Source organism: Coregonus clupeaformis, chromosome 23, assembly GCF_020615455.1.
Source record: "Coregonus clupeaformis isolate EN_2021a chromosome 23, ASM2061545v1, whole genome shotgun sequence".
NCBI lineage: Eukaryota > Metazoa > Chordata > Actinopteri > Salmoniformes > Salmonidae > Coregonus > Coregonus clupeaformis.
The window spans coordinates 60,235,144-60,254,129 of NC_059214.1; the positions used below are offsets into that span (position 1 = coordinate 60,235,144).

The 18,986-nt window shown below is 41.3% G+C and overlaps 1 protein-coding gene across 1 annotated transcript in view; it reads right to left on the bottom strand.

Moving 5' to 3' along the window:
• The window catches only part of LOC121577446 (protein piccolo-like), a 112,413-nt gene that overhangs the window by 60,767 nt on the left and 32,660 nt on the right, over positions 1–18,986 (bottom strand). Inside the window, exon 7 of the mRNA XM_041891199.2 lies at positions 126–926. Within this exon, the coding sequence (XP_041747133.2) occupies positions 126–926 (801 nt within the window). The remainder of the gene's footprint in view (positions 1–125; positions 927–18,986) is intronic.

Genomic DNA, 18,986 nt, shown 5'->3' on the forward strand with positions numbered 1-18,986 from the left:
TTAACAACTATGGTAGCAATCTATATTTGTATGGAATCACAATCTTGACTAAAGATGATAGGAATAATGTTAACAACAAATACAAACAACAATACATTGATTCAAACTGTTGAACAAAGACTTGCCTCCACAGTGTCCTTCTCAGTGAGAATCTGCTGAGGTTCAGGAAGGACATCATCCACCTTTCCAGCCAATGGAGTGGCCACTTCCTTGATAGTATCAGCTGTTGGGTCTGGTTGTGGAGTTACCCTCTCAGCCACTGTGACAGGTAGTGGTTCCTGTTGCTTCAGTGGCTTCTCAACCTTCTCCTCTGCTGGTTTAGGTAGCTCTGCTGGTTGAGATTTAGCCTCTGGCTTCTTCTCCACAGTGGCTGGAGTGACAGCAATGGCAGTAGAAACTGTGGTGGATAGCGGAGCAAGAGCAGTCATGGCATCAGTTACTGAGACAGAGACAACATGAGCAGCTACTGCTGGAGCCTCAGTCTTGGGTGGTTCAGATTTAGGTGGTACAGGTTTGGGCAGCTCAGTTGTAGGAAAAATATTTGGTGCCTCTGCCTTGGCGATCTTCAACTTGAGAACTTCTGTCTTTGGAGCCTCAGCCTTGGCGACTGCCTTGGGAGCTTCAGCCTCTGGGACTTCCACCTTTGGCTCCAGCTCCTTTTGTGCAAGGGCAGTTGTTGGTGTGGGTGGAATGGGCTCTGATGTGAGAGGAACAGCCTTGGCCTTGGTTGTGGTTGCTGCTGGAGCCTGGGGCTCAGTCTTGGTGGAAGTGGCTGCAGGCTGTGGTGTGGGCTGGGCACCAGTCTTAGTTGGCTGTGGTGTGGGCTGGGCACCAGTCTTAGTGAGCTGTGGCTGGGCCATCTTCCCCATGCCTCCCAGTTGACCAGACAGAGCTCTCTGTGTCTGGCAGTTCAGACACAGCCATTCCTTTTGTCAACACAGAGAACAACACAGTGGTTAGTAGTCAGTTCAGTTCAGACACAGCTATTACTTCTGTCAATAGAGGGGACAACATACAGGTGGCAAGTGCTTAGCTTAGCACAGACCATGTTGGCATTATTCCAAGCCAAGACATGGCTTTATTCCAAGAGGAGTTCCAAATATAATTCACCCTTCATAATATTGATTTTTCAACAGCATTCATCAGTGATACAAAATAAGCTAAATGTCTTAATGTTACTTCATACTCAGTGGTACTGTGAAGTGTACTGTAGTGGAATGTTCTTATGCATCTCATTTTAACTCCTGACTCTATGTGGACAACAATGATGGACAGGTATAGTCAGGATAGTGCATTATGCAGATATAAACACTAGAAGTCAAAGCGAACTGTAATACCATCCATACAGTACAGTGGGGAAAAAAAGTATTTAGTCAGCCACCAATTGTGCAAGTTCTCCCACTTAAAAAGATGAGAGAGGCCTGTAATTTTCATCATAGGTAAACGTCAACTATGACAGACAAAATGAGGGGAAAAAAATCACATTGTAGGATTTTTAATGAGTTTATTTGCAAATTATGGTGGAAAATAAGTATTTGGTCAATAACAAAAGTTTCTCAATACTTTGTTATATACCCTTTGTTGGCAATGACACAGGTCAAACGTTTTCTGTAAGTCTTCACAAGGTTTTCACACACTGTTGCTGGTATTTTGGCCCATTCCTCCATGCAGATCCCATTCCTCCAAGCAGTGATGTTTTGGGGCTGTCGCTGGGCAACACGGACTTTTAATTCCCTCCAAAGATTTTCTATGGGGTTGAGATCTGGAGACTGGATAGGCCACTCCAGTACCTTGAAATGCTTCTTACGAAGCCACTCCTTCGTTGCCCGGGCGGTGTGTTTGGGATCATTGTCATGCTGAAAGACCCAGCCACGTTTCATCTTCAATGCCCTTGCTGATGGAAGGAGGTTTTCACTCAAAATCTCACGATACATGGCCCCATTCATTCTTTCCTTTACACGGATCAGTCGTCCTGGTCCCTTTTCAGAAAAACAGCCCCAAAGCATGATGTTTCCACCCCCATGCTTCACAGTAGGTATGGTGTTCTTTGGATGCAACTCAGCATTCTTTGTCCTCCAAACACGACGAGTTGAGTTTTTACCAAAAAGTTATATTTCGGTTTCATCTGAACATATGACATTCTCCCAATCCTCTTCTGGATCATCCAAATGCACTCTAGCAAACTTCAGACGGGCCTGGACATGTACTGGCTTAAGCATGGGGACACGTCTGGCACTGCAGGATTTGAGTCCCTGGCGGCGTAGTGTGTTACTGATGGTAGGCTAGGTTAATTTGGTCCCAGCTCTCTGCAGGTCATTCACTAGGTCCCCCCGTGTGGTTCTGTGATTTTTGCTCACCGTTCTTGTGATCATTTTGACCGCACGGGGTGAGATCTTGCGTGGAGCCCAGATCGAGGGAGATTATCAGTGGTCTTGTATGTCTTCCATTTCCTAATAATTGCTCCCACAGTTGATTTCTTCAAACCAAGCTGCTTACTTATTGCAGATTCAGTCTTCCCAGCCTGGTGCAGGTCTACAATTTTGTTTCTGGTGTCCTTTGACAGCTCTTTGGTCTTGGCCATAGTGGAGTTTGGAGTGTGACTGTTTGAGGTTGTGGACAGGTGTCTTTTATACTGATAACAAGTTCAAACAGGTGCCATTAATACAGGTAACGAGTGGAGGACAGAGGAGCCTCTTAAAGAAGAAGTTACAGGTCTGTGAGAGCCAGAAATCTTGCTTGTTTGTAGGTGACCAAATACTTATTTTCCACCATCATTTGCAAATAAATTCATTAAAAATCCTACAATGTGATTTCTGGATTTTTTTCCCTCATTTTGTCTGTCATAGTTGACGTGTACCTATGATGAAAATTACAGGCCTCTCTCATCTTTTTAAGTGGGAGAACTTACACAATTGGTGGCTGACTAAATACTTTTTTCCCCCCCCACTGTAGTTTAATGTATTCTACCAGTGTTTTACAGTGAGGGAAAAAAAAGCATTTGATCCCCTGCTGATTTTGTACCTTTTCCCACTAACAAAGAAATGATCAGTCTATAATTTTAATGGTAGGTTTATTTGAACAGTGAGAGAGAGAATAACAACAACAAAAATCCAGAAAAACGCATGTCAAAAATGTTATCAATTGATTTGCATTTTAATGAGGGAAATAAGTATTTGACCCCCTCTCAATAAGAAAGATTTCTGGCTCCCAGGTATCTTTTATACAGGTAATGAGCTGAGATTAAGAGCACACTCTTAAAGGGAGTGCTCCTAATCTCAGTTTGTTACCTGTATAAAAGACACTTGTCCACAGAAGCAATCAATCAATCAGATTCCAAACTCTCCACCATGGCCAAGACCAAAGAGCTCTCCAAGGATGTCAGGGACAAGATTGTAGACCTCATTGTACGCAGATGATTCATGTTTTCTTTTAGATCCACAACTAGAATCCCTCCACAGCCTCATAGAGGATCTAGATACATTTTCTAACCTCTCTGGATTAAAACCAAATTATGACAAATGTACTATATTACGTATTGGATCACTAAAAAATACAATTTTTACATTACCATGGAGTTTACCAATAAAATGGTCTGATGGTGATGTGGATATACTCGGAATACATATCCCAAAGGAAATAAATGATCTCACTTCAATAAATTTTAATAGAAAGTTAGCAAAAATAGATAAGATCTTACTACCATGGAAAGGAAAATACCTGTCAATTTGTGGAAAAATCACCCTGATTAACTCTTTAGTATTATCCCAGTTTACCTATTTGCTTATGGTCTTGCCTACGCCTAGCAAACAGTTTTTTAAATTATATGAGAAAAAAATATTCAATTTTATTTGGAACGGCAAGCCAGACAAAATTAAAAGAGCATATTTATATAATGAATATGAATTCGGAGGACAGAAAGTATTAAATATTAAAGCATTAGACCTATCACTAAAATCTTCAGTCATCCAAAAGTTATACTTAAATCCGAACTGGTTCTCAAGCAAATTAGTAAGATTGTCTCACCCACTGTTCAAGAAAGACCTTTTTCCCTTTATTCAGATTACAACCTCTCACTTTCAGTTATTTGAAAAGGAAATAATCTCCCAAATGTCACTATTTCTAAAACAAGCCATAGAAAGTTGGTTGCAATTTCAATTTAATCCTCCAGAAACGACAGAACAAATAATGCAACAAATATTGTGGTTAAATTCAAATCTACTAATTGACAAAAAACCTTTGTTTTTTGACAGAATGTTTAAAAAAGGTATAATCTTCGTAAATGATATCATCGGTAGGACTGGTGGAGTTATGTCGCACATGCAGCTAACAAAAACATATGGAAATGTCTGCTCTACCCAAAATTACAACCAAATAATTGCAGCCTATACATAAAAGTGGAAGAGGAAAGTTGAAGGGGGAGAAAGTAAGGAACTTGTCTGTCGGCCTTGCATTAAAGAACATAATTGGTTAAGGAAAACTGTGATAAATAAAAAAAGTATATCAGTTTCACTTAAGGACCAAAGGATTGACAGCCGTCCCATATAGATTGCAAAATAGTTGGGAAGAGATCTTTGACGTACCGATCCCATGGCATAGTGTTTATGAACTGACACGCAAAAACGACACCGGATTCAAAAATTAGAATCTTTCAATTTAAATTATTATATAAAATTCTTGCTACCAATAGAATGTTATTTATATGGGGATACAATCTTCCCAGCTCTGCAGATTTTGCTGTGAAGAGACAGAATCATTAGATCATTTGTTTTGATTCTGTCCATTTGTAGCTTGTTTTTGGACACAGGTCCAGGAATGGCTAAAGGATTGCAATATTTACCTGGAACTAACCTTGCAGATAGCATTACTGGGTGATCTGAAAAGTCATAGTCAATCAATCAATAATATAATAATACTTTTAGCAAAAATGTTTATTTTTAATTCACAATCTGTAGAAGCAATGAGAATAGAAAGGTTCAGAACTTTTGTAAAACATCACAGTACGGTTGAAATATATATGGCAAATAGAAATCCTATATGGATGGTGTTAAGAGATAGATGGGAGGTATTGAATAGAGTTGAAGGATGGGACTAATAACAAATAACAACAAATAATAACAAAGATAGCTAATAATGTAAGCATACTGTGTCCATAATAAGTATATAGGTTGTATGTTGGGAGCTTTTGGGAAAGAGCACAGTTAGAAAGATATGGCATTTAGAAGCAAACCGGATGGACATCATGAAAATGATCGGAGAAGTTGAGAGTAGAAGAAGTTCAGGAGCAAAAAATAAATATATATATATATATATATATATATATACACAGTGGGGGAAAAAAGTATTTAGTCAGCCACCAATTGTGCATGTTCTCCCACTTAAAAAGATGAGAGAGGCCTGTAATTTTCATCGTAGGTACACGTCAACTATGACAGACAAAATGAGAAAACAAATCCAGAAAATCACATTGTAGGATTTTTTATGAATTTATTTGCAAATTATGGTGGAAAATAAGTATTTGGTCAATAACAAAAGTTTCTCAATACTTTGTTATATGCCCTTTGTTGGCAATGACACAGGTCAAACGTTTTCTGTAAGTCTTCACAAGGTTTTCATACACTGTTGCTGGTATTTTGGCCCATTCCTCCATGCAGATCTCCTCTAGAGCAGTGATGTTTTGGGGCTGTCGCTGGGCAACACAGACTTTCAACTCCCTCCAAAGATTTTCTATGGGGTTGAGATCTGGAGACTGGCTAGGCCACTCCAGGACCTTGAAATGCTTCTTACGAAGCCACTCCTTCGTTGCCCGGGCGGTGTGTTTGGGATCATTGTCATGCTGAAAGACCCAGCCACGTTTCATCTTCAATGCCCTTGCTGATGGAAGGAGGTTTTCACTCAAAATCTCACGATACATGGCCCCATTCATTCTTTCCTTTACACGGATCAGTCGTCCTGGTCCCTTTGCAGAAAAACAGCCCCAAAGCATGATGTTTCCACCCCCATGCTTCACAGTAGGTATGGTGTTCTTTGGATGCAACTCAGCATTCTTTGTCCTCCAAACACGACGAGTTGAGTTTTTACCAAAAAGTTATATCTTGGTTTCATCTGACCATATGACATTCTCCCAATCCTCTTCTGGATCATCCAAATGCACTCTAGCAAACTTCAGACGGGCCTGGACATGTACTGGCTTAAGCAGGGTGACACGTCTGGCACTGCAGGATTTGAGTCCCTGGCGGCGTAGTGTGTTACTGATGGTAGGCTTTGTTATTTTGGTCCCAGCTCTCTGCAGGTCATTCACTAGGTCCCCCCGTGTGGTTCTGGGATTTTTGCTCACTGTTCTTGTGATAATTTTGACCCCACGGGGTGAGATCTTGCGTGGAGCCCCAGATCAAGGGAGATTATCAGTGGTCTTGTATGTCTTCCATTTCCTAATAATTGCTCCCACAGTTGATTTCTTCAAACCAAGCTGCTTACCTATTGCAGATTCAGTCTTCCCAGCCTGGTGCAGTTCTACAATTTTGTTTCTGGTGTCCTTTGGCCATAGTGGAGTTTGGAGTGTGACTGTTTGAGGTTGTGGACAGGTGTCTTTTATACTGATAACAAGTTCAAACAGGTGCCATTAATACAGGTAACGAGTGGAGGACAGAGGAGCCTCTTAAAGAAGAAGTTACAGGTCTGTGAGAGACAGAAATCTTGCTTGTTTGTAGGTGACCAAATACTTATTTTCCACCATAATTTGCAAATAAATTCATAAAAAATCCTACAATGTGATTTTCTGGATTTTTTTTCCTCAATTTGTCTGTCATAGTTGATGTGTACCTATGATGAAAATTACAGGCCTCTCTCATCTTTTTAAGTGGGAGAACTTGCACAATTGGTGGCTGACTAAATACTTTTTTTCCCCACTGTATATATATGTATAGAATTATTGTAAAATTAACTCTGTCCATAAGGTGTAGATAGTAAGTATAGACCGGAAGTAGAGGCCTGGGCGTTGTTGTTCACTAATTTACTCCAAGTAGGGAAAGGATGGTGGGGTTGAAAAGTAATAAAGGGGAATATATATATAAAAAATAAAATAAAACGTGGGGGATTGGAAGTGATGCAGACAATTACATTGATAGAAGATACAATCTATCTGCAATATTAAGCTGATCCATTCCCCCCAGAAAAAAAGAAAAGAAACAAAAAGAAAAAATAATAATAATATAAAAATGAAAAAAAAAAAAGATTGTAGACCTACACAAGGCTGGAATGGGCTACAAGACCATCGCCAATCAGCTTGGTGAGAAGGTGACAACAGTTGGTACGATTATTTGCAAATGGAAGAAACACAAAATAACTGTCAATCTCCCTCGGCCTGGGGCTCCATGCAAGATCTCACCTCGTGGAGTTGCAATGATCATGAGAACGGTGAGGAATCAGCCCAGAACTACACAGGAGGATCTTGTCAATCATCTCAAGCCAGCTGGGACCATAGTCATCCAAGAAAACAATTGGTAACACACTACGCCGTGAAGGACTGAAATCCTGCAGCGCCCGCAAGGTCCCCCTGCTCAAGAAAGCACATATACAGGCCCGTCTGAAGTTTGCCAATGAACATCTGAATGATTCAGAGGTGAACTGGGTGAAAGTGTTGTGGTCAGATGAGACCAAAATCGAGCTCTTTGGCATCAACTCAACTCGCCGTGTTTGGAGGAGGAGGAATGCTACCTATGACCCCAAGAACACCATCTCCACCGTCAAACATGGAGGTGGAAACATTATGCTTTGGGGGTGTTTTTCTGCTAAGGGGACAGGACAACTTCACCGCATCAAAGGGACGATGGACGGGGCCATGTACCGTCAAATCTGAGAACCTCCTTCCCTCAGCCAGGGCATTGAAAATGGGTCGTGGATGGGTATTCCAGCATGACAATGACCCAAAACACACGGCCAAGGCAACAAAGGAGTGGCTCAAGAAGAAGCACATTAAGGTCCTGGGTGGCCTAGCCAGTCTCCAGACCTTAATCCCATAGAAAATCTGTGGAGGGAGCTGAAGGTTCGAGTTGCCAAACGTCAGCCTCGAAACCTTAATGACTTGGAGAAGATCTGCAAAGAGGAGTGGAACAAAATCCCTCCTGAGATGTGTGCAAACCTGGTGGCCAACTACAAGAAACGTCTGACTTCTGTGATTGCCAACAAGGGTTTTGCCACCAAGTACTAAGTCATGTTTTGCAGAGTGGTCAAATACTTATTTCCCTCATTAAAATGCAAATCAATTTATAACATTTTTGACATGCGTTTTTCTGGATTTTGTTGTTGTTATTCTGTCTCTCACTGTTCAAACAAACCTACCATTAAAATTATAGACTGATCATGTTTTTGTCATTGGGCAAAAATACAAAATCAGCAGGGGATCAAATACTTTTTTCCATCACTGTATATATTTTACTTTAGGTTTACATTACACCAGATAAATTAATCTGCTTATAGAATTCCTCAGCCTCATGCAAAGAATACCTTCATAATTCTGTTAGGCTAAACAAGCATATCAAGCGATTGTCAGGTAGCATATAAAAATTGCTTACCTTGCCAGAAAACAAATCATATCTTACAGGCAATCTTATTGCTATTTACATTAAATCACTCAACACATCAGCATGAACTTTTTGCTTCATTTATTTTGGGCCAGTTGAGAAAAAGAACTTCATCAGTAAACTCTGCCTAGAGCAGAGACCGCCAGGGGTGTCCTATCACACAGGATCACAGAATTGCAGATACTTCCTCTGCAGAGACGGTGTGGGGATGTGATATTGGGGGCAGAGCAGGAGATTATGGAGCAAACAGCATTATCTTTATTACCTGCCTCTCACTTTCAATTGCCATGTGTGTGTGAGACATTAGGATATAACATCCGCTTGCACAGATTAAACCCATATGCACTGAACACTGCACACTGCACACACAACACTTAAAGGATATTTACAGTTGAAGTCAGAAGTTTACATACACCTTAGCCAAATACATTTAAACTCAGTTTTTCACAATTCCTGACATTTAATCCTAGTAAAAATTCCCTGTCTTAGGTCAGTTAGGATCACCACTTTATTTTAAGAATGTGAAATGTCAGAATAATAGTAGAGAGAATTATTTATTTAAGCTTTTATTTATTTCATCACATTCCCAGTGGGTCAGAAGTTTACATACACTCAATTAGTATTTGGTAGCATTGCTTTTAAATTGTTTACTTGGGTCAAACGTTTCAGGTAGCCTTCCACAAGCTTCCCACAATAAGTTGGGTGAATTTTGGCCCATTCCTCCTGACAGAGCTGGTGTAACTGAGTCAGGTTTGTAGGCCTCCTTGCTCGTACACGCTTTTTCAGTTCTGCCCACAAATTTTCTATAGGATTGAGGTCAGGGCTTTGTGATGGTCACTCCAATACCTTGACTTTGATGTATTTAAGCCATTTTTCCACAACTTTGGAAGTATGCTTGGGGTCATTGTCCATTTGGAAGACCCATTTGAGACCAAGCTTTAACTTCCTGACTGATGTCTTGAGATGTTGCTTCAATATATCCACATCATTTTCCTTCCTCATGATGCCATCTATTTTGTAAAGTGCACAAGTCCCTCCTGCAGCAAAGCACCCCCACAGCATGATGCTGCCACCCCCGTGCTTCACGGTTGGGATGGTGTTCTTCGGCTTGCAAGACCCCCCTTTTTCCTCCAAACATAACGATGGTCATTATGGCCAAACAGTTCTATATTTGTTTCATCAGACCAGAGGACATTTCTCAAAAAAGTATGATCCTTGTCCCCATGTGCAGTTGCAAACCGTAGTCTGGCTTTTTTATGGCAGTTTTGGAGCAGTTGCTTCTTCCTTACTGAGCGGCCTTTCAGGTTATGTCGATATAGGACTCGTTTTACTGCGGCTATAAATACTTTTGTACCTGTTTCTTCCAGCATCTTCACAAGGTCCTTTGCTGTTGTTCTGGGATTGATTTGCACTTTTCGCACCAAAGTACGTTCATCTCTAGGAGACAGAACGCGTCTCCTTCCTGAGTGGTATGACAGCTGCGTGGTCCCATGGTGTTTATACTTGTGTACTATTGTTTGTACACCTTCAGGTGTTTGGAAATTGCTCCCAAGGATGAACCAGACTTGTGGAGGTCTACACATTTTTTTCTGAGGTCTTGGCTGATTTCTTTTGATTTTCCCATGATGTCAAGCAAAGAGGCACTGAGTTTGAAGGTAGGCCTTGAGATACATCCACAGGTACACCTCCAATTGACTCAAATTATGTCAATTAGCCTATCTGAAGCTTCTAAAGCCATGACATCATTTTCTGGAATTTTCCAAGCTGTTTAAAGGCACAGTGGACATGTAAACTTCTGACCCACTGGAATTGTGAACACAGTGAATTATAAGTGAAATAATCTGTCTGTAAACAATTGTTGGAAAAATGACTTGTGTCATCCACAAAGTAGATGTCCTAACCGACTTGCCAAAACTATAGTTTGTTAACAAGAAATGTATGCAGTGGTTGAAAAACTATTTTTATTGACTCCAACCTAAGTGCATGTAAACTTCTGACTTCAACTGTATAAACACATGTTCAAATGTACACATATACAAAGATGTATATATTTGCAGGAATACAGATTGCTAACTGCATGAACCCCCATTTTAACATTTTAGTCATTTAGCAGACGCTCTTATCCAGAGCGACTTACAGGAGCAATTAGGGTTAAGTGCCTTGCTCAAGGGCACATCGACAGATTTTTCACCTAGTCGGCTCGGGGATTAGAACCTGCCGCCCTAATGCATGCACACACCCAAACACACGCATGCAACATTTGTGACGGCAGAGTTATGATGACAAAATATTTAGCTACATAAGCCTGTAGTTGGATCTAATATTGATTGTGTGTTTTTCTCCAGTGCCTTTTGATGAGGATGACAAGGATGATTCAGTGTGCTTCCTAGATCATGACTACTTGAAGAATACGTACGGCATGTTCAAGAAAGTAAATGGTGACACACACACACACTTTCTCAAGGGGATTAGTGCTGGTTCAGAGACCAGTGACGTAAATTAATAATATTTCATGGGAATGTCACATGCTGATGGGAGCTTTAGTGAGTGATGTAACCCACCCTCTGTCATGGCCAAGCTTAGGCATGTAGTCCAAACCACACCCAGCTGTGCCAGGGATCCCATGTGTGTTCCCAGAAACAAGACCAAAATACCTCCACTACCACGCCCTTGCAGTGTGAACATTTGGGGTCAGGGGTCAGAACTAACAAAAAAGCCTTTGCTACATAGCCTAATGCTTAGAATAGACACAGAACAGTCAAATCTCTCCATATGCACTCTGATTTCCAATATTGGAAAACATGCATACTTTATTAAGGGTTTATAAGTATTTCCATAACATCTCTCAATAGGGGTGACAAAGTGATTTAATACTTCGGAAAGCATGTGGTCACAGAGCAAGGTCAGCACAGAATAAAAAATAAGTTAATTATGATAGCAGCAGATCCATTAGGTGCTTTTGTCAGATACTGAAATGGAAATGCTCTCTTTCTGACCTCACATTGTGGCCAGCTTCACTGCAAGACAATAGCTCAGGCTTACTGCTCTATCACACACCACCCACCACTTGGCTATGCTGAAACCATACAGAATAAAGCAATATTTAAAAAGCACCAACGATAAATGGAATTCCCATTTCTTTACGCTGAGGATGTAGCCTAACTGTTTTATGTTTCCTGTTATTGTTCCTATGCTTATTGTATAGTTGATTTCATGTATGGTTGTAGTTGGATATAGAAATCCACATCAACTGAGGAGGGGTCACCATTTATAGTTGAATGGAAATTATCCAACCATTATGTAGGAATTATGTTGAATATAAATGTATAATAAACTACATTTATCAATCTGACTCCAATATTATGTGAATAAATGCAACAGGCCCTGTGCGTCTCTAGAGGATCTAGTCAAGGTAGCGAGCCTTGCCTCACCACTCAGCATGACTATAATGAACATGTGTCTAACTTGCACCGTTATGATATTATTAAGAGGCTAGATACAAATAGCTAATCCTGGCGATCAATGTTCTAGCATTAATTTATTGAGGCAAGTAGATCAGGGATGTCAAGGTGGAACCCAAGCATATGTTATGTGTATAGTGTAATTAACAATTACCAATAGACCTACTAAATTATAAGCGTATAGTCAATCAAATAATTACTCGACAAGGCACCGCCGCAACGCATTATATTTTACTGCAAACACTGCATCAAAAGCAAACACCTTCCTCCGTTACTCTTTCGTTTGCGTGAGGCTACAATACCGTCAAGTTTCCCGGGGAAGCTGTGAAGGATGGGGAAGCTGTGAAACGAGCTGCAGCCTACTGCGAATAGGCTGTAGCCTATTCCGTTTCAACAATCCTCAGCTGATTCAGAAAATAATTTTCAGAATGACAGTAAAGTGAACAGCTGTTGTGATAGCACGCAAGGTTTATCTAGAATGGTTTGATGTCTCATATGTTACGAAAAGGATAGTCCAAACTATACAGGGTATACATGTAGGCCTATAGCATTTTTAAAACAGGTTCAAAAGCTAAAAAGCTTTATTTTCTTCTAATTAATTATATTAAATGACTTCACCTGAGTGTCCTTGCCAGCCAGAGTAGGGCAGCACTTTACAACATTCCAATGTTATAGTTTTGTGAATCTCTCATTCATATTTTTTGATTGTGAATGGGAACAATGGAAGCGATGAAAGGTGAAAATGAGTGTCCAGGCAGGGCAGCATTTTACAACATTTAAATGTTATAGTGTTGTGAATCTCTCATGCATATTTTTTTTATTTGGTTGGATGTGGAGCGTCACCGCACAGCTATTTTCAGGTCTCTCCAGAGATGTTCGATCGGGTTCAAGTCCGGGCTCCCCATCCAACCTGACAGAGCTTGAGAGGATCTGCAGAGAAGAATGGGAGAAACTCCCCAAATACAGGTGATCCAAGCTTGTCGCGTAATACCCAAGAAGTCTCGATGCTGTAAAAGGTGCTTCAACAAAGTCCCTAAGCCACTCCTGCGTTGTCTTGGCTGTGTGCTTAGGGTCATTGTCCTGTTGGAAGGTGAACCTTCGTCCCATTCTGAGGTCCTGAGCACTCTGGAGCAGATTTTCATCAAGGATCTCTCTGTACTTTGCTCCATTCATCTTTCCCTCGATCCTGACTAGTCTCCCAGTCCCTGTCGCTGAAAAACATCCCTACAGCATGATACTGCCACCACCATGCTTCACCGTAGGGATGGTGCCAGGTTTCCTCCAGACGTGACGCTTGGCATTCAGGCCAAAGAGTTCAATCTTGGTTTGATCAGACCAGAGAATCTTGTTTCTAATGGTCTGAGCGTCTTTAGGTGCCTTTTGGGAAACTTTAAGCGTGCTGTCATGTGCCTTTTACTGAGGAGTGGCTTCTGTCTGGCCACTCTACCATAATGGCCTGATTGGTGGAGTGCTACAGAGATGGTTGTCCTTCTGGAAGGTTCTCCCATTTCCACAAAGGAACTCTAGAGCTCTGTCAGAGTGACCATCAGGTTCTTGGTGACCTCCCTGACCAAGGCCCTTCTCCCCCGATTGCTCAGTTTGGCTGGGCGGCAAGCTCTAGGAAGAGTCTTGGTGGTTCCAAACTTCTTCCATTGAAGAATGATGGAGGCCACTGTGTTCTTGGGGACCTTCAAAATAACATATTGCTGGACATAAAAGAGTGCAAAACACCAGCAAATCAGCTCCAAGTGATTTACATTTTGGAAATCTGTTCCAAAGTATTCCCATGCATTATAAAGAGATATATGTGATCGTATACAAATGTAAGCAAGGTTTGAAATTATGTTTTAGTCAAATATTATATCAATTTGGGCTTCTTGCGGTCAATTTGCAGTTTACAAATTATTATTATTTATGTTCTGGCCCCCTGGCCATCCGCTCAAAAAAACATTGGCCCGCGGCTGAATCTAGATGATGATCCTTGCCCTACAGGGTCACAGTGATTCTGTGGTTTCTATATGTTTGATACCGTTCCATTGTTCCATTCCAGCAATTACTATCAGCCCATCCTCCTATACAGTGCCTTTAGAAAGTATTCACACCCCTTGACTTTTTCCACATTTTGTTGTTTTACAGCCTGAATTTAAAATTGATGAAATTGAGATTTTGTGTCACTGGCCTACACACATTATGTTTTTAGATTTTTTTAACTACTTGAGTCAATAAGTATTCAACCCCTTTGTTATGGCAAGCCTAAATAAGTTCAGGAGTAAAAATTTGCTTAACAAGTGTTTAACATGATTTTTGAATGACTACCTCATCTCTGTACCCCACACATACAATTATCTGTAAGGTTCCTCAGTCAAGCAGTGAATTTCAAACACAGTTTCAACCACAAAAAGCAGGGAGGTTTTTCCAACGCCTCGCAAAGAAGGGCACCTATCGGTAGATGGATAAAAAAAACTGACATTGAATATCCCTTAGACCATGTGAAGTTATTAATTAAACTTTGGATGGTGCATCAATACACCCAGTCAATACAAAGATACAGGCATCCTTCTTAGCTCAGTTGCCGGAGAGGAAGGAAACCACTTAGGGATTTCACCATGAGGCCAATGGTGACTTAAAAAAAGTTACAGAGTTTAATGGCTGTGATAGGAGAAAACTGATAATGGATCAACAACATTGTAGTTACTCCACAATACTAACCTAAATGACAGAGTGAAAATAAAGAAGCTTGTACAGAATACAAATATTCCAAAACATGCATCCTGTTTGCAATAAAGCGCTAAAGTAATACTGCAAAAAATGTGACAAGGAAATTACCTGTTTGTCCTGAATAAAAAGTGTTATGTTTGGGGAAAATCCAACACAACACATCACAGAGTACCACTCTTCATATTTTCAAGCATGGGGGTGGCTGCATCATGTTATGGGTATGCTATTCATTGGCATGGACTAGGGAGTTTTTTAGGATAAAAAGAAACGGAATAGAGCTAAGCACAGGCAAAATCCTAGAGGAAAACCTGGTTCAGTCAGCTTTCCAACAGACACCATTCAGCAGGACAATAACCTAAAACACAAGGCCAAATATACACTGGAGTTGCTTACCAAGACAACATTGAATGTTCCTGAGTGGCCCAGTTACAGTTTTGACTTAAATGGGCTTGAAAATCTATGGCAAGACTTGAAAATGGATGTCTAGCAATGATCAACAACCAACTTGACAGAGCTTGAATCATTTAAAAAAGTAATCGCTGTCAAAGGTGATTCTAACATGTATTGACTCAAGGGGTTGAATACTTATCTAATCATAATTGTTTTACAAATGTAAGAATTTTTCTTCCACTTTGACATTAGAGTATTTTGTGTAGATCGTTGACAAAAAATGAAAATTAAATTCATTTAATTTAATACAAAATGTGGAAAAAGTCAAGGGTGTGAATACTTTCTGAAGGCACTGTAGCTCCTCCCACTAGCCGCCACTGCCAGGTAGGCTACCCCGGTTGTAAAGTGGATTCATGTGCTTAATTTTAAGAATTGAGCAATAAATATACAGTGGGGAAAAAAGTATTTAGTCAGCCACCAATTGTGCAAGTTCTCCCACTTAAAAAGATGAGAGAGGTCTGTAATTTTCATCATAGGTACACGTCAACTATGACAGACAAATTGAGAAAGAAAAATCCAGGAAATAACATTGTAGGATTTTTAATGAATTTATTTGCAAATCATGGTGGAAAATAAGTATTTGGTCACCTACAAACAAGCAAGATTTCTGGCTCTCACAGACCTGTAACTTCTTCTTTAAGAGGCTCCTCTGTCCTCCACTCGTTACATGGCACCTGTTTGAACTTGTTATCAGTATAAAAGACACCTGTCCACAACCTCAAACAGTCACACTCCAAACTCCACTATGGCCAAGACCAAAGAGCTGTCAAAGGACACCAGAAACAAAATTGTAGACCTGCACCAGGCTGGGAAGACTGAATCTGCAATAGGTAAGCAGCTTGGTTTGAAGAAATCAACTGTGGGAGCAATTATTAGGAAATGGAAGACATACAAGACCACTGATAATCTCCCTCGATCTGGGGCTCCACGCAAGATCTCACCCCGTGGGGTCAAAATGATCACAAGAACGGTGAGCAAAAATCACAGAACCACAAGGGGGGACCTGGTGAATGACCTGCAGAGAGCTGGGACCAAAGTAACAAAGCCTACCATCAGTAACACACTCAAATCCTGCAGTGCCAGACGTGTCCCCCTGCTTAAGCCAGTACATGTCCAGGCCCGTCTGAAGTTTGATAGAGTGCATTTGGATGATCCAGAAGAGGATTGGGAGAATGTCATATGGTCAGATGAAACCAAAATAGAACTTTTTGGTAAAAACTCAACTCGTCGTGTTTGGAGGACAAAGAATGCTGAGTTGCATCCAAAGAACACCATACCTACTGTGAAGCATGGGGGTGGAAACATCATGCTTTGGGGCTGTTTTTTTCTGCAAAGGGACCAGGACGACTGATCCGTGTAAAGGAAAGAATGAATGGGGCCATGTATCGTGAGATTTTGAGTGAAAACCTCCTTCCATCAGCAAGGGCATTGAAGATGAAACGTGGCTGGGTCTTTCAGCATGACAATGATCCCAAACACACCGCCCGGGCAATGAAGGAGTGGCTTCGTAAGAAGCATTTCAAGGTCCTGGAGTGGCCTAGCCAGTCTCCAGATCTCAACCCCATAGAAAATCTTTGGAGGGAGTTGAAAGTCCGTGTTGCCCAGCGACAGCCCCAAAACATCACTGCTCTAGAGGAGATCTGCATGGAGGAATGGGCCAAAATACCAGCAACAGTGTGTGAAAACCTTGTGAAGACTTACAGAAAACGTTTGACCTGTGTCATTGCCAACAAAGGGTATATAACAAAGTATTGAGAAACATTTGTTATTGACCAAATACTTATTTTCCACCATAATTTGCAAATAAATTCATAAAAAATCCTACAATGTGATTTTCTGGATTTTTTTTTCTCATTTTGTCTGTCATAGTTGACGTGTACCTATGATGAAAATTACAGGCCTCTCTCATCTTTTTAAGTGGGAGAACTTGCACAATTGGTGGCTGACTAAATACTTTTTTTCCCCACTGTATTTCAAACAATCAACACTTTCAAGCATTGTTATCTGATTCAACGGTCATGTGGAATTTGACTGTGGTCATGACTCATGACTGCCGATGTCGCGGTAATATGGTCACCGTAACAGCCCTACATATTTCCCTGTTCAATTATCTCAGCACTGTCTTCACCCACAACATGATTAAACTCAAGGCGAAATCATCATGTTTATGCTTACTTATTTTATTCCCACCAAAAAGGTACATCTTAGATTGAGATGTCCTTGGATTGTAAATGAACTACAACACAACGTACTTTGCATAACTCATTAAAAACCGACAAGGTTCCATGTGACAGAGCACACTTGGCAGGGGTTGTGGACAAAACATTGGAAGAAGATGAAACAACAGCTCACTCAGAGGGCTGAGGCAAGCCTCTGTGTATCCTGAACAGCATATCTACAGTACCCTGCTCCCCAATCCCTCTCCTCTCTCTACACTACCCTGTCCCCTAGTCCCTCTCCTCTCTCTCTACACTACCCTGTCCCCCAAGTCCTTCTCCTCTGTACACTACACTGTCCCCAGTCCCTTTCCTCTCTACACTACCCTGTCCCCCAAGTCCATCTCCTTTCTACAGTATTTTGTCCCCCAAGTCCCTCTCCTCTCCTCTCTACACTACCCTGTCCCCTAGTCCCTTTTCTCACTACAGTACCCTGTCCCCCAGTACCTCTCCTCTCACTACAGTACCCTGTCCCCCAGTCCCTCTCCTCTCTCTACAGTACCCTGTCTCGCAGTCCTTCTCCTCTCTCCCTGGCTAAATATGGACCAGTCTCTCACACCTCTCAAGCTGAAGCATCCAATATATTATAGATGACTTGTATGTATCCATAAGATGAGGTAAAGTTGTAATGCTTTGCAACTACTATTTCATAATAGTACATCATGTCAACACATACAAGTAATGGGAGTCTAGAAGGATCAAGATACATGTGTTTGTCTGAGTCGAAGACACAATCTTTGCAGAGGTCAACCTTGTAATGATATGGCTGTTACTAGGTTTCCACTCCAGTAGAGACCCCTGAATCCTGGGCCTACCATCATCCCTTCCTTTAATTAAATAAGTTTGAGCAGGAGCTCTGTGCTGAGGGCAGGGGGAGCATGGGAGCAAGGGAGGCAGGCGTCGATTGTGATTAGGCTCAGAGCTAGATTAACAAGGTCTTCACAGTGACAGCACTCAGGAAGCTACTATGCTGACACACAGGGACCCCATGCCAGCTAGAGCTATAACAGCATCAGTGGCTTGAGCGACAAGAGGCATTCATCTTATTCAGCTACAACATAGGCATCGATATCAAATAACACAGGTGTGCAACTCAGCAAAGAATGCTCTTTAAAACAAATGTGAAACCAGAGAGCCTGTAGGTCCAACACACTGCTGCTGTAAGCAAGCATAAACTGTTTTCGTAAACATGTCTACATTACAAAACAACACCAATAGCTTGGCTGCATTACTCTATTCACAAGCACACAGTGTGCCAGCCAAGGCCCCTGGCAGCGGGCGTACAGAAATACTGGAAATTTACATCTGATATCATCCCATCCGAGAGGTGTATTGAATAAAAGGCCTGTGGGTTGTGTTAGTAGCTGTATATGTCAGGCCATCAGAGAAACTCTATTCTTATAGAAGCTCGTGCTGGTAGGTTCCTTATTGATTTCCTTGTAGCCGCCTTTGGCAAGGGCTGTAGCTGGCTAATATAGTGTGCTTTCAGCAGCCCTCGAAGTGCTCCCACTCCTCATCAATCTGGCCCTCTGATAATAGAGTGTTGACCCACTAATCTGCAA